The sequence below is a fragment of the Phoenix dactylifera genome, chromosome 16 (genome assembly GCF_051530095.1).
Source record: "Phoenix dactylifera cultivar Ajwa chromosome 16, Ajwa_hap1_PhDact_Kaust_v1.1, whole genome shotgun sequence".
Lineage (NCBI taxonomy): Eukaryota > Viridiplantae > Streptophyta > Magnoliopsida > Arecales > Arecaceae > Phoenix > Phoenix dactylifera.
Genome location: NC_143205.1, coordinates 12,994,823 through 13,008,088, shown reverse-complemented (window position 1 = coordinate 13,008,088; position 13,266 = coordinate 12,994,823). Strand labels below are relative to the sequence as shown.

The following is a 13,266-nucleotide window of genomic DNA, read 5'->3' as shown; positions in this document are numbered from 1 at the left end:
AGATAACATCTCCTTGGCTAAATTTTTGAGTGAGATCTTGGGTCACTACAAATTCTATCAAATTACCCAGCCTATGGTCTAATTGGACTAAGGGAGGTGTAGCATGGGTCTTTTGAGGGCGACTATGAGTTGATCATGGTTTTTATGGTGGATCTGAATAGATTTGGACGACACCCAGCATATATCTAGTCTCATGTCGATTATGTATATCCATGTTGCATGGACAGGTTAAGATTCAAATAACAGTTCACCTGCAAAAGAGATCATGATTGGTTCAATTGAATGACCATTTAGTAAAACTCAGATTAGATTAATGCACCTAAAATAGCAATCATAGGACATATTTACATTTCTTGAACGTGGACAATTTATTGCCTGCTTACAAATTATTCAGCTCTGTTTCAACTCTCAACTGCTAAGTTGAAGGACTTACATTTGCCCGGTTTATATAAATTCTAGATTATTCATAAGAAAGTCAACTGAGGCTGAACGCGAAAAATAATGCAATTTTTTTTTCTTTTTCAATCGGCGATGATGGTAAATGAACAGATCTTGCTAAAGATTTGTTGGGATACATCGAGAATTATCTCACAGATGTGAGTTTGTTACAATATCAGTCGCATCCATGTTTCTTCTCTCTTCAGCATCAGTAATAACCTTCTTCCAAAACCAATGCTCCCTCCACACTCTATCCATTTGCTCGATAGGTTGATTCTTTGTCTCCGGCAGCAGCAGATAAACAAATATGGTCATCACTAAAACCCACCCTCCAAAGAAAAAGAAAACCCCAGACTTGAGATGGCAGAGCATTGTAAGTAAGGCTTGAGCTAGAATGAAGGCAAATAGTAAGCCCACTGCTACCACAATGCTCTGCCCTACCGATCTAATCTCCAATGGAAATATCTCACTCGGTACTAGCCATCCTAATGGTCCCCAAGACAGCCCAAAACCAGCAACGAATGCGCATGACAGAGCCAAGACCATGTATGCATAGGCTCTGCTCATTCCACCTGAGTCTCCAAGCTGTGTCAACATTATTGCACCCACCATTACATGGGCGACAATCATTTGAACTCCTCCAATAAGAAACAACGCACGCCGGCCGAATTTATCAACCATCATCATCGCCACGATGACCGTACCGGTACCAGCCACTCCGGTGATCGCCGTCGACATGAGGGAAGAGCTCTCTCCAAGACCGATAATCCGAAAGATGACCGGGGCATAGAAGGTTATCACGTTAATTCCCGTCGCTTGCTGGAAGAACGGGATCGCGATCGCCATTACGAGCTGCGGTCGATACTTACGTTGCATGATAGTATGAAATGGATGGCGAACGGTCTTTGAAATGTTGGCCGCTGCAATCATGTCGTTGAGCTCGTCTTGCACGTCGGCGGTGCCTCGCATTTTCTTGAGTATCTCTGCTGCCTCTTGGAGGTTCTCATTGCGTTGGAGGAGGCTATTAGGGGTTTCCGGGAGGAAGAGAGTGCCAAGAGTTAAAGAGGCTGCTGGAACCAAAGCTAGGAGGAGGGAGGTTCGCCAACTCCAGTCTGAGTGTATCTTTTGAGTTCCATAGTTGATGAGATTTGCAAAGAGGACTCCCAACCCAACAAAGACCTCAAATGCATTGTTGAGTAATCCGCGGTAGCGTGGTGGAGCCAATTCTGAGAGGTATAATGGAACAGACTGCAGAATATATAGAGAAGACCTACTAAGTTGAGAGAGTATATAGGAGAATGTTAAGAGGACCTAACCAACCTAGTTAATCCATATTGTAATTAAAAAAGACAAAAGAGAAAAAACATTAGCTTAATCCTACAGCACATCTCATGGATGATCGGAATATACATTAAGGGGTGTAAAGGAACCAAGCTCATTATAATAATCAGGCTGATCTGAAGCCAAAATCCAGTAGTTCATGAACAGCAGGTGGAGATTCTGGCAAGGGCGGAGGTCCTCTAAGGGCCATATACAAACTTGAAGCAGTTTTTACTGTTAGATCTCAATATTTTGGTGACATTTATACATTCTTCTTTACATAAAATATATTGATATTCAGTAACCATTATATTTTTATACTTCTTTGACCATAATTCAAACTCAATCATGTTGTAATTGCATATCAACTGAGATTGGCAAAGCTTAACCGAGCTTGAGTTGATGGCTAAGTTAGAAAACAAAAATTCAGACCGAACATATATAAGGTGCTCATGGACGGTTAGCCTATTTAGTGTCCCTATCTACAGTGTTCATAATGATCTACAGTTTCCAAATGTTTTTGAGGAAATCATAAAATTTTTTGAGGAATTATAATGTCCAATTATTTGCATACAAAATTTAAATATTTTCAGAAATATAATTCCCATGCATCAAGAAATTATCAAATGAAAAAGAATCTTTCAGCAGCTAAACATAAGATCATCTGTACACTCGCACATATCCATGGATTACCTTGTAAAAAAATTAAAAAAAAAAAGCTAAGGTATTTTTTCAGGAAAAGTTATTCATGGACATGTGCATATAATTGCGACGAACATAAATGATCATTCTGTCTACTCAAGTCAGATTACAGCCACCCATGCATAGAATCCGGCCTGGTATTTATATATTTAGGCGTGGTGCCATGCAGAAGAAAGCAGGATGACTTCACAAGAGGCAAAACAGACATCAAATACAATGCTCACACTGGAATATCTATGCAGCATTTGGAAGAAAAAAAAGACACAACTTGTGTTGTATTTGGCTGGTTTGTCAGCTAGCCACGTCGATCGCCACATGACAGACACAAACATCCAATGGCTGGCCTCCAAAAAAACGAAAGGTGGCGGTGATAGGTAGCATTTATGCATCATGTGTGCGTTTGGTGGCCAAGTCTCATTGTTGCAAAAATATCTTTAGTCAATTTTGAGTGTGACCTTATGGTGATAAATCAACACTCCTGCAATGATTGATGAAAGGATTGCGTACTCCAAGGTCCATGAGATGTGGCTGGTTTGAAGAGTATCTCTTGGGATCACCAGTCCTTAGCAGTCACACAAATGGATTCCGGCCGGGCTAAAATATACTGACACCCAGAAAAAATTATATCCTACACTATGTGCACCATATCATCTGTACACCACACCAATCAGAATTTTCATTCTTGTGGGCTCCATGCGGCTCGTCTTGGATTGTTGCCCTCTCGCCTTATCACGGGACTCAGGCTAATTTTAGGGTGCAAGAGTGACGTGGTGCACATAGTGTAGGATATAACTTTTTATATATTAGGCACTTTATAGATGGTTGTGAGATTGAAGTAGAATTAGAAGAGAGCGGATTTCATGGTCAGATATCAATGTTCCTAGCAACCTATAAATCTAACCTGATTAGTGAAACCGATGCCGATTCCGAGCAGGATCCGGCCTATGATGAGCATGTAAATGTTAAGTGCGAGGCCGCCGACGGCAGCTCCAGCCAAGAAAGAGGCCCCGCCGAGAAGCATGGATCTCCTGCGGCCAAATCCATGTGTGACCCATGAAGCACACAATGATGCAAAGAGGCCCGCAATATATAGCGATGATGTGAATGCCGTTAGGAGCTGGCTGTCGAACATGCAGTAATTGCTATTACGTGAGTCCCCTCTCATCTTGGCATGCACCTTTGGAAAGAACTTCTCTAAAAAAGGCTCCATCGAAGTCACCCCACCTAGAAATTTTTTTGCTATTTCATAAAATTTTCACACAAGTTTTGAGCCAAAGGGCAAATTTTCACACAAATAATACTATTATTATTATTTTTAAAAAAAAAAGAAGATAAGGCAATTCCATCCAATGAAAAGAACAAATACATGAACGCATGAATATAGGAAAACGAATAAAAAAACAAAAAAAAAAAAAGAAAGAAGAAGGAAGGAGAGATATTGGAGTTCAGCTGCGCGAGCTGCTTTGCTTCAGTTATAGAACAGAAATCGAATATCTACAAGCTGTAGGACCATCTTAGAAGAATTAGAAAGAACCCTACGAGAGTGACAAATGATAGGTAATTAAGCTGTGGGATATTGGGATTGAAAGTTTTAGTAGGAGATTATAATTAAGAAGGGGAAAAAAGAAAAAAAAAAACTCTAACGAAGAAGAACAGAACTTCAGAGGAAAACAAACACCTGAGATCCCGAGGTCGTAGCCGAAGAGAATTCCTCCTGTCGCTGCAACCATGCAAGAGAGGATCACAAGGGGTGTGACTCTGCCACTGTAGTGGCATGTTTTGCTCTTAGAACTCAACCTTAACGCCATGGTTTCAGTTGGTAAAGATTGTGATGCAGAAGAAAGTTTTAGGCAGACTTGGCCATGAATGATGTGGGGATGGCTTTATTGGCATAATCCAAGAAGGTAGCAGACTTATAAGACTTTGGGCATTTAGAAAGGGACCAGCCTAACGCGGTCCCCTCCGGTTCGCTTTCTCAGATGCGTGGCCTCAGGTCTGATCCCAACCCACGCCACCAACTTGGGATGAGCTAGGAATAGTAGTTGAACCTAGACCTGGAGGCAGGTCAAGCCAGATAGAATGAGGTTTTATGTTTGAAGTGGAGAAGCCGCCAAATGAGGGATTATCCTGCCAAAACAAGACCACGGAAAATTCGGATCATTTGGATAATTTTATTCTGCCGAAGTGATAGAATAGAATTATTCCATAGGATAGGGAGAACTTAACCCTTCCTATTACAATTTTATCCTGCCCATATTTTAAATACACCAATAAAAGCTCATAACATTTTCCCCTGTACTTAGTTGCAGCACCAAAGCGATATCAACGAGAAGGATCCCACTAGACAATGTATTCATTGATTGACAATTTTAGTTACGATCATGAACTCAAAACCTACAGCACTAGCACAAGATTGATGGTAATATTAGGTAGTCAACTTCACTAAAAAGATTCAATTCCTCCATCTCAATGAGGGCTGTGGCGGCTGGCAAAAAGGGAGGAGAAGCTGAGGAAATGCTCTCGGCTTGGCCCAAAAATAGAGGAATAGGCTTGGTTTGGGAAGAAAATAGAGGAGGAGAAAGGAAGCTCACCGGCAGTGGCACAGGCGACGACTCTCGACTGATGGTGGTGGATTTTCAGCGAGATCTGTGGAGCGATGCCCATGGTAGAGAAAAAAAGAAAACAGGGCGCTCGGGGCACTAAAGAGAGAAGGAAGGGAGTTTGGCAGCGGCGCTCGGCTGAAGTGCTGTGGCGGCCACCAAAGAAGAAGAAAAGAGAGGGAGGAGAGAGCTTGGTGGTGAATTGAACGGAGAGGAAGGAGGGATTTATAGAGAGTTTTGGATGGGGTTAGCTTGCGGTCATTGCACCCGCTTGCAATCTTGGCGGCTGTTGTGCATGACCCAATAGCCGGCGGCCATTTGAACAACTCACGGAGTCGTCACCGGCCAGACTCCACGGTTTATTCTCTCAACAGTCGGCGGATCGGGCAGGAGAATGCAGTTCCTCTGTTTCGATTCCATTTTTTTCTTTTTTATTTTTGAATTTTCGAATTGAATTCGGTGGGTATTGCCGACTTTCGTCCAGGGTGGCCCATACGGGCCGATTCCCATGGTACGTATTAGCAAATAGCTATATAGCCTTGAATCAAATAGTTTTCACCTATATGATACTTTCAACTGACAGTATTCCCATACCGTGCATGCAATGCTTTTTTTGTAATATTAACCATAATTCCTGATCCTCCATTGTGTTGAAACTAGCATACAGAATTATTACAAATAGGACTAGAAGAATCATTTTAAATCCTCTCATATTAGAACCAATCATGGATGTCTTGAATCATCCATCTTGTTTTCCTCTTCATTACCAACAATCCTCTTCCAGAACCAGTGCTCCCTCCACACTCCAACCATTTGTTCGATAGGTACATTCTTGGTCTCTGGTAATAACAGATAAATGAAGAGAGTCATGAGCACAAGCCACCCTCCAAAGAAGAAAAAGATTCCAGACTTGAGATGGCAAAGCATGGCTAGAAATGCCTGGGCAACAATGAAGGTGAATACAAAGCTCACTGCCACTGTAATGCTCTGCCCGGCCGACCGTATCTCTAATGGAAAGATCTCACTTGGAACCAGCCACCCCAATGGCCCCCAAGACCATCCAAAACCTGCAACATAAACACCTATCAAGACCAATACGATGTATGCGTACCCTTTGCTCACCCCTCCATGATCACCGAGCTGCGTCGCAATTATTACTCCAATAATTATTTGTGAGACAAACATTTGGACACCTCCAATTATGAACAGAGCCCTCCTGCCTAATTTATCGACCATGATCATCGATATAAAGGTAGAACCAGTGCCGACCACTCCTGTCACAACTGCTGACATTAGAGCAGCACTTTCTCCAAGCCCAATAGTCCGAAGCAAGACTGGAGCGTAGAAGGCTATTACATTGATTCCTGTGACTTGTTGGAAGAATGGAATTGTGATCGCCATTACGAGCTGAGGGCGATACTTTGGTCGAATAATTCTTCGAAACGGGTGGTTGACAGCCTTGGCAGCGCTGCTGGCTGCGATCAGATCATGCAGCTCTTTGTCAACGTCGACGGTTCCGCGAATCTTTTCAAGCAATTCTCTAGTTTTTTTGAGATCATTTCCTCGTTGGATGAGGCTGTTAGGAGTCTCTGGAAGAAAGAGTGCACCAAGAGTCAGCAATGAAGCTGGAACTGCTGCTAAGGCTAATGAGACTCTCCAACCCCACCCGGCCTTGATCTTCTCAGTGCCATAGTTGATGAGGTTCGCAGAGAGAGCCCCAACGCCGAGGCTGAATTGGAAGCCATTGCTGAATGCTCCTCGGTATTGGGGTGGTGCCATTTCTGAGAGGTACAGGGGAACTGACTGGATACAAAGAAGCTAATTATGTGTGGAATATGGAAATGGAATTGTCAAAGAATGAAATGCATTTTTCCTGTCTGTCGTCATAATAACACTGATACAGGGTCCAAATCAGTTTGATCCTTCAAATCTTCGTCAACTTGGTAAGTAAGAAGTCGTCCAAATTCTCTATAATTTGGAGAATCAGTTTGATCCCCTGTATCAGTATTGTTATCATCTAGTTCTATGGCCTGCGGATGATGGCCAATGTTAATTAGTAAAAATAAGGGAATTAGAGAATGAGATTTCTTTTTTCTCCTCTGAATGCTTTTGCTTTTAAATCTGAAATGGGCACAAGCAAGACTATCCATGCTCTTACACAAGCAATTATAAATTTAATTAAGAAATGTTAAGAGGACCAGTGAGGTATATCCTAAATTCCATGAATTTCCAAACACAAAGCTGGCATTTTGGCCCCAAATTAACGACCGAACCCCGTAGGCATCATCACACTAACAACCGGGTTTGCGGAAACACTGTAGATTCAGAAGGTGATTTCCATGGGCTTCTCCTGCCCTAGTGATTTCTCCACTTCCTCCAAACAATTTTCCAATTCATCACAGTACTGCTACATTAGAAATTCGCAAAGAGTAAGTGGCCGACTTGCTTGACCTAACAAGCTGCCATATAGAGCAAGACAGAAGGATTTACCTATGGCCCGGGTCCTACTTAACCCTGGTATCCCTCGGTGGAGAACTACATAACTAGGTTTGGCTACGAAACCACTTGTTGCCGGCTTGTAGTATAAAAGTTTGAGCTATTGAGAGGAGGACTAGCTCATGATAATAAACTCATGTAGCATCTCTTTTATTAATGAGTATGGGATCATAACAAAGCGCTCATCTAAAGAAAAATATCTGCTACGTTCTCTGGTCAACTCATCGGGTGGCGGTGGACAATTATCAATCCTACAGTGCATGTGACTCCGAAGTCCACATACACATCATTGCAGACTAAAACAAGCAACGACGTGGACTCATGAACCTATCGTGGCAGCCATCACACTCTTGTAGACCTTTCCAACGGAGTATGTGATGGATCCATTAGCATCTATGATTGGTAACAGTATGTTATACTAATATTTTTAATCAAAAGAGAAGAATCTAGCCTCACAAACATCCATACATCGCTTTTCACGTCTAAATTTTTAATTTTGAAAAGGAATAATTTAATTTTTTTTGAAAAAATTATATAGTCGTACCTGGTTGGCAAACCCCACGCCTACACCTAACAAGACCCTGCCCAAGATGACCATGGACACGTTCACGGCGGCCCCGCCGAGCGCTGCGCCGGCCAAGAAGGCAGCCCCGCCGAGCAACATGGACGGCCTTCGGCCGAATGCGCGTGTGACCGACGAGGCGAAGAAGGTTGCGATGAGCCCAGCAACATAGAGCGATGAAGTGAAAGATGTCAGCAGCTGGCTGTCAAACTTGCAGTAGTTGCTGATGTGGGTGTCCTCTTTCATCCTTCTATACACTTCTGGGAAGAACTTCTTTAAGAATGAATCCATGGAAGTCACCCCGCCTGCGAAAGGAATTAGATACAAGTATGAGAGTGCTGCTGTAGTGTAACCAAGCAAAATGGTTTTTTCTTCTTTGTTTTCAAGCAAGAGAGATGACCAGCACTTCCAATATCATAGCCAAAGATTAGTCCTCCCATGGCAGCCATGATACAAGAGAAGATGACAAAAGATGTCATCCTTCCATTGTAGTGGGCTGCTTCGCTCTTCGCCGGAGCTGCGACTGCCATGGCTTAGCCTGAGACAAGATGGGGAAGGTGGAGGCGAGTGTTTGGTGTTGGGTGCTATGGTCTCCTTTCTAGTGCTGTATGCTTTGTAGGATAAGGAGGAGCAGCCAAGCTTGACCCCTTCTAAGCTCGATTCCCTTGTTTTCTACTTATTTATGCAATCGAGCTTTACCATGTGGGCCATGGGATCGAAGATATTGCCAAAACTTTTTCTTTCCTGTCAACTTCATTTTAGAAGCTAGATGGAACTTGGCGTTTGCTATAATTTTAATCTTGTTCTGAAGTGGAGAAAAATGGGAAATGGTCCCAGCTACTCCGATTGGGCACGTATAATGGACTACGGCGTTCATCTTCATAAAGCACAGGCAGCCTCTGATGGGCCCGAGCCATAGCTGTGGCCTAGTCCTACCAAAAATTGTACCCTATGCCATATGGGTGGTGCACCACACCAATCATGCATGCATCTCAATTTCGATGGCACTATTTCATCGTGCGCTCATCTCGGATTGCTGTCATACTCATCTCGTTGCGATTTGTTCCTATGGTGCACCGCATATGTGGTGCACACACGTGCTGGATATAATTTCTCTAGTTCTACGAGCTTCATACTTATATTTTTATTCAAGACTTTTAGGCTTCAACTGAATATACCAGAGCCCAAGTTAAGCCTGCACCAGTGCTTAATTATGAAATCTTTCATATTTTTTTGATATTTGTAAAAACTTTCCGATGTTCACGTTCGCAACTACTGGACATTATTATAAGTGTGTATTTAGTCTCATATTAACTATAGATTGGATAGATCTTGGAAATTTATATAGGATAGAGTTGTTACAGTTGTAAAAAAACTCGATATTTCCTTCCTATGAAATTTTTGGTGTTTTGTGACCATACTACCACCGTCCCAAATTATCTGTTGCATATTTTCTCGAACATCATGGAAAAGTGCAGCAATGACCTTTTCCTGCCAAGATCCATTTTTTCGTACGATTTGAGAAGTTCTTTTTTTACTGCCTACAATCCTATACGGGGCTTATTTTTCAGTGACATAATATGGTTTTCAGGTTTTCCAAATAAACGAGCATCGGAGCTCCAGAAAGAGGACATCTATAAGATCAGACATCTCCTTGTAAATCATGCCATGCCTCATGATTCAGATTCACACGTGAATCATGGCGCGTATGAATCACGATGGTAGCTGAATCCACATGGTGGGGCTGGGTTTTGTGGTGCTTGGCATTTTGCAGACAAGCACCAAATAAATCTCATGCACATTTTAGATCCGTTTGGTTGGTTCGCAGAAAAAGGCGAAGAGAAGCTGGGTCAATGGAAAAATGGAGAGATGCCCCATATTTGGTTGAAATTTTCAAAGACATTTTTCATAAAAATTAAGATGCCCATATTTTATTAAAAAAAATCCACGTGGGATATGGAAAAATTCAATTTCCATCAACTAGGAATTAAGATAATTTTTTTCCTCAAAAATACTCTTAAGCTTTTAGATAGAATAGGATAAGATTTTTTCCTTCGTTAAGGGCATAACAGATATTTTACAGTACTTTTTCAAAAAAATATATGCTCAACCAAATATAAGCCACTCTAAAAGTAACCAAACATGTCTGTGGAGTTTTGCTTGGATGTGTCTGTATAACTGCTGAATCTTATAATGGATGTGAATTCATAGTCCCTGAAGCGCTGCAGAACAAGCAAGGGTACAGACTAAATTTGGCTGCTCTCACAGTCAGCAGGCATGACCATCACACTCTCGACAGAAGTTTACCAGACAGCTCTACTTCTATCTATCAGTTAGCGTCTCTTAATTCTGATTGATATATTTATCTTTTCCTCTTCTTCTTAAGAAAGTAAAATAATCTGAACTCAGAAACAATCGTAGCTCATTTTTTATTTCTAAACTTTTTTTTTTTTGATGAAAATGGAGGCTTAATTATGAGGTAATTCCTCCAAAGCCACCAAGCTTATTGATAGAATAGTATGAACAGAGTTTCAATACAAGGAGAAAGAGGAATTTACAGAGAGAAAGATCTGATCACAGAGACAATAAGGAGATCGAATAGCGCTGGTGAAGAAAACAGTGCTGAAAAGGATGGACCATCATCCACCAGTAAAGAGAGAAGCTAGCAAAAGAGCAGGGACAGCAATCAAATTAAGGTCCCAGCAATTAAAAAAAGGGGGGGACGAAGAAGAAGCTGAAATACCTGCAAGAAGACAAAACAGATGCAACCCAGTAACCGCTGCGATGGATTCAGCATAAGAAGCATCTAAGAGATGGAGCATCATTCCATCCATTCAAGCCATGAACAAAGCAGTCTCGGTCATCTGCTGGAGAAGCCAGCTCTTGAGGCAGAGAACAGAATCCAAGCAGCAGCTTCCTCCAAGATATCAGCACAGTCATGCATGGCATGGAGTTCATAAAACTATGACGGAGCTGCAGGCCCATTGATGCTTCTAATCGTGTTCCAGACTTTGCCAACTCCAAGAAGTGCTTTGGGTTCGTGAAGGGGAGAGCAATTACTGAATGAATGTGATATAAAATTTTATAGGCAGCAGCAGAAGTAGAACTTAAGTAGACGTTGTCATTTGGTCAGAGGACCGAGCGTTACTAGGTAGTCAGGCTTCGCAAATACGTTTCTGTGTGTAGTCCTGAAAGCCATGGGAAGACGTCTCTCATTTTTCAAACTTAGTCACCTCATCAACTTGCAGAAGTTAATTAGTAGGGACTTGATGCAGAGTCACTGTAGTTGTAAGTACCAGCACAGGCATGTGTTTAGTCCTATGGGTTATTCATAGAAAAAATCTTGAATATTTATATGAAATTATGGAACTTAAATAATATTTTCCAACTATTTTTTTTTTTTTTAGATGAGGTCTTGGCGTATATATTGTTGATTGGTTGGGTTGACATGGGTTGGGTAAATAGGCTTCAACCTACATAAAATTCTATTTTTTTTTTTTTTTTCTGTATGGAACCTTCTACATTTCTATGCCAATGCTACTCCTTTAACAAATGCTCGTTGGACTTCTTCTTGCACATGTTAATGCAGAAATTTTATGCTGAGATCCAACTTATTTGAATGGCACTTTTATGTCCTATGAATTATAGCACCTTCGGGATTCTTCCGAAACTATTCGGCCTTTTCACAAATAGATCCCACAAGATAATTGAAAAAAAAATCTCAAATTCCAAATCTTCCATTCTTTTTGCCAATTCTAACTGAAGTCCAGGCTGTCTAGCTACCGATTATTTTTCGGCAAATACGTGTAAGGTGGTCCGTTTGAAGCATCAAAGTGACTCCTTGTCCTTTCTGTCACGCCCCGAATTCGGATCATGACACGGCCGTGCTATTGCAAACCTTTACCCGCAATAACACACAGCCACTTCAAAACTTCAAATCAATTATGAACAATTATATTCTTAAATGTTATCAACTATTTCATCAATAAAAGATTGATTACAAAGCATCTAAAAATAGCAACATTTAATGTTTCATTTTCTTTTCCCCATAACCCTGAAGCATGTCACGCTCCTTGTTCCTAGCATCTCCTATTCATCTGTAAGAACATAAATAAATGGATATGAGCTATAAAGCTCAGTAAGTAACAATGCATAATCTTATCAGATCAAGCATAATATTTTTCATACTAATGCATTATTTTAAGAAACTAACGATTGTAATAAAGAAAGCATTTTCTATAATCAAACCAGATGTAAACCTTTTGTCTTTAATCACTGCTTTGAAATCCGTACTTATCATTATTCTTGCTTTGAAATCCGTACTCATCATTAATCATGCTTTAAAATATGTGCTGTTATTATTCATGCTTTGAAATCTGTGCTTGTAATAAAGTAAACATTTCAAATAATCCAACCAGTCATAAAACTATGCATGTCCATTCATGCAACTTCATAAATATGATTATGCATCATAAAACTTTTGCCATTATTCTATACTTTGAAATTCATACTCTCAGATGGTAGTGTAGCTATGGCCGCTCTTATTCCCACGGCAAGGCCTTTACCACTGCAGGGTCTATCTTCCAGTTACTATTACCCACTGGCGGGGGTCGTAAAGCCGAGTTATTTTTACCCACTGGCTGGGGTCGTATGCCTAGTTACTGTTACCCACTGGCGGGGGTCGTACATAGCAATCTGAGAGTTCTTTAAAACATATCATGCTTTTCATAAATCTTTTCTCATCGATACATTGGAAAGTGAATAATGGCATCATGCTGAATAAAATTCATGATCATGCTAAAAACTTTATTTTTTTCTATGCATCTTTCTATAACATCATAATCATGTGTACATAATATAATAATAATAATAATGATGGATGCTATGTATCCAAAATCATGTAATCATTTGCTAACACATGCTTGATCTTAATTTTGTGAAGACATAAATAATCATATACAATTTCATAATCAAGTAATCACAAGTATTTGATAAAATATAAGATTATATTAGGTACTTTTTCCACAATTCTTATACATAATTCCAATTGCATAAATAATACTTTTTCATCTTATAAAACGTGATACATGATCCATAATAAGATTAAGACAAGTTACTTACCTTAATTTGCCCATCAAATGCCAATTC

At 40.7% G+C, this 13,266-nt stretch overlaps 2 protein-coding genes across 4 annotated transcripts; both read right to left on the bottom strand.

The window, feature by feature from the left end:
- Positions 1 to 349: 349 nt before the first annotated feature.
- On the bottom strand, positions 350 to 4,454 carry LOC103695598 (hexose carrier protein HEX6-like). 2 transcript variants are annotated; one of them, XM_089927711.1, is made up of 3 exons: positions 4,139 to 4,454; positions 3,362 to 3,699; positions 350 to 1,686 (listed from the first exon to the last, which is right to left on the bottom strand). In XM_089927711.1, exons 1-3 carry the CDS (start codon positions 4,266 to 4,268, stop codon positions 589 to 591), a joined length of 1,566 nt encoding a protein of 521 aa, XP_089783837.1. In that variant the 5' UTR covers positions 4,269 to 4,454; the 3' UTR covers positions 350 to 588. The 2 variants fall into 2 exon arrangements, with proteins under 2 accessions (XP_089783837.1, XP_038970724.3); XM_039114796.3 differs by having other exon boundaries at positions 3,362 to 3,684; positions 4,139 to 4,451.
- Positions 4,455 to 5,745: 1,291 nt separating this feature from the next.
- LOC103695597 (hexose carrier protein HEX6-like) lies at positions 5,746 to 8,770 on the bottom strand. 2 transcript variants are annotated; one of them, XM_008776966.6, is made up of 3 exons: positions 8,519 to 8,770; positions 8,101 to 8,423; positions 5,746 to 6,863 (listed from the first exon to the last, which is right to left on the bottom strand). In XM_008776966.6, the coding sequence occupies exons 1-3, from the start codon at positions 8,646 to 8,648 to the stop codon at positions 5,784 to 5,786; spliced, it is 1,533 nt and encodes a 510-aa protein (XP_008775188.4). In that variant the 5' UTR covers positions 8,649 to 8,770; the 3' UTR covers positions 5,746 to 5,783. The 2 variants fall into 2 exon arrangements, with proteins under 2 accessions (XP_008775188.4, XP_088568256.2); XM_088712130.2 differs by having other exon boundaries at positions 8,525 to 8,760.
- Between the last annotated feature and the right edge of the window lie 4,496 nt (positions 8,771 to 13,266).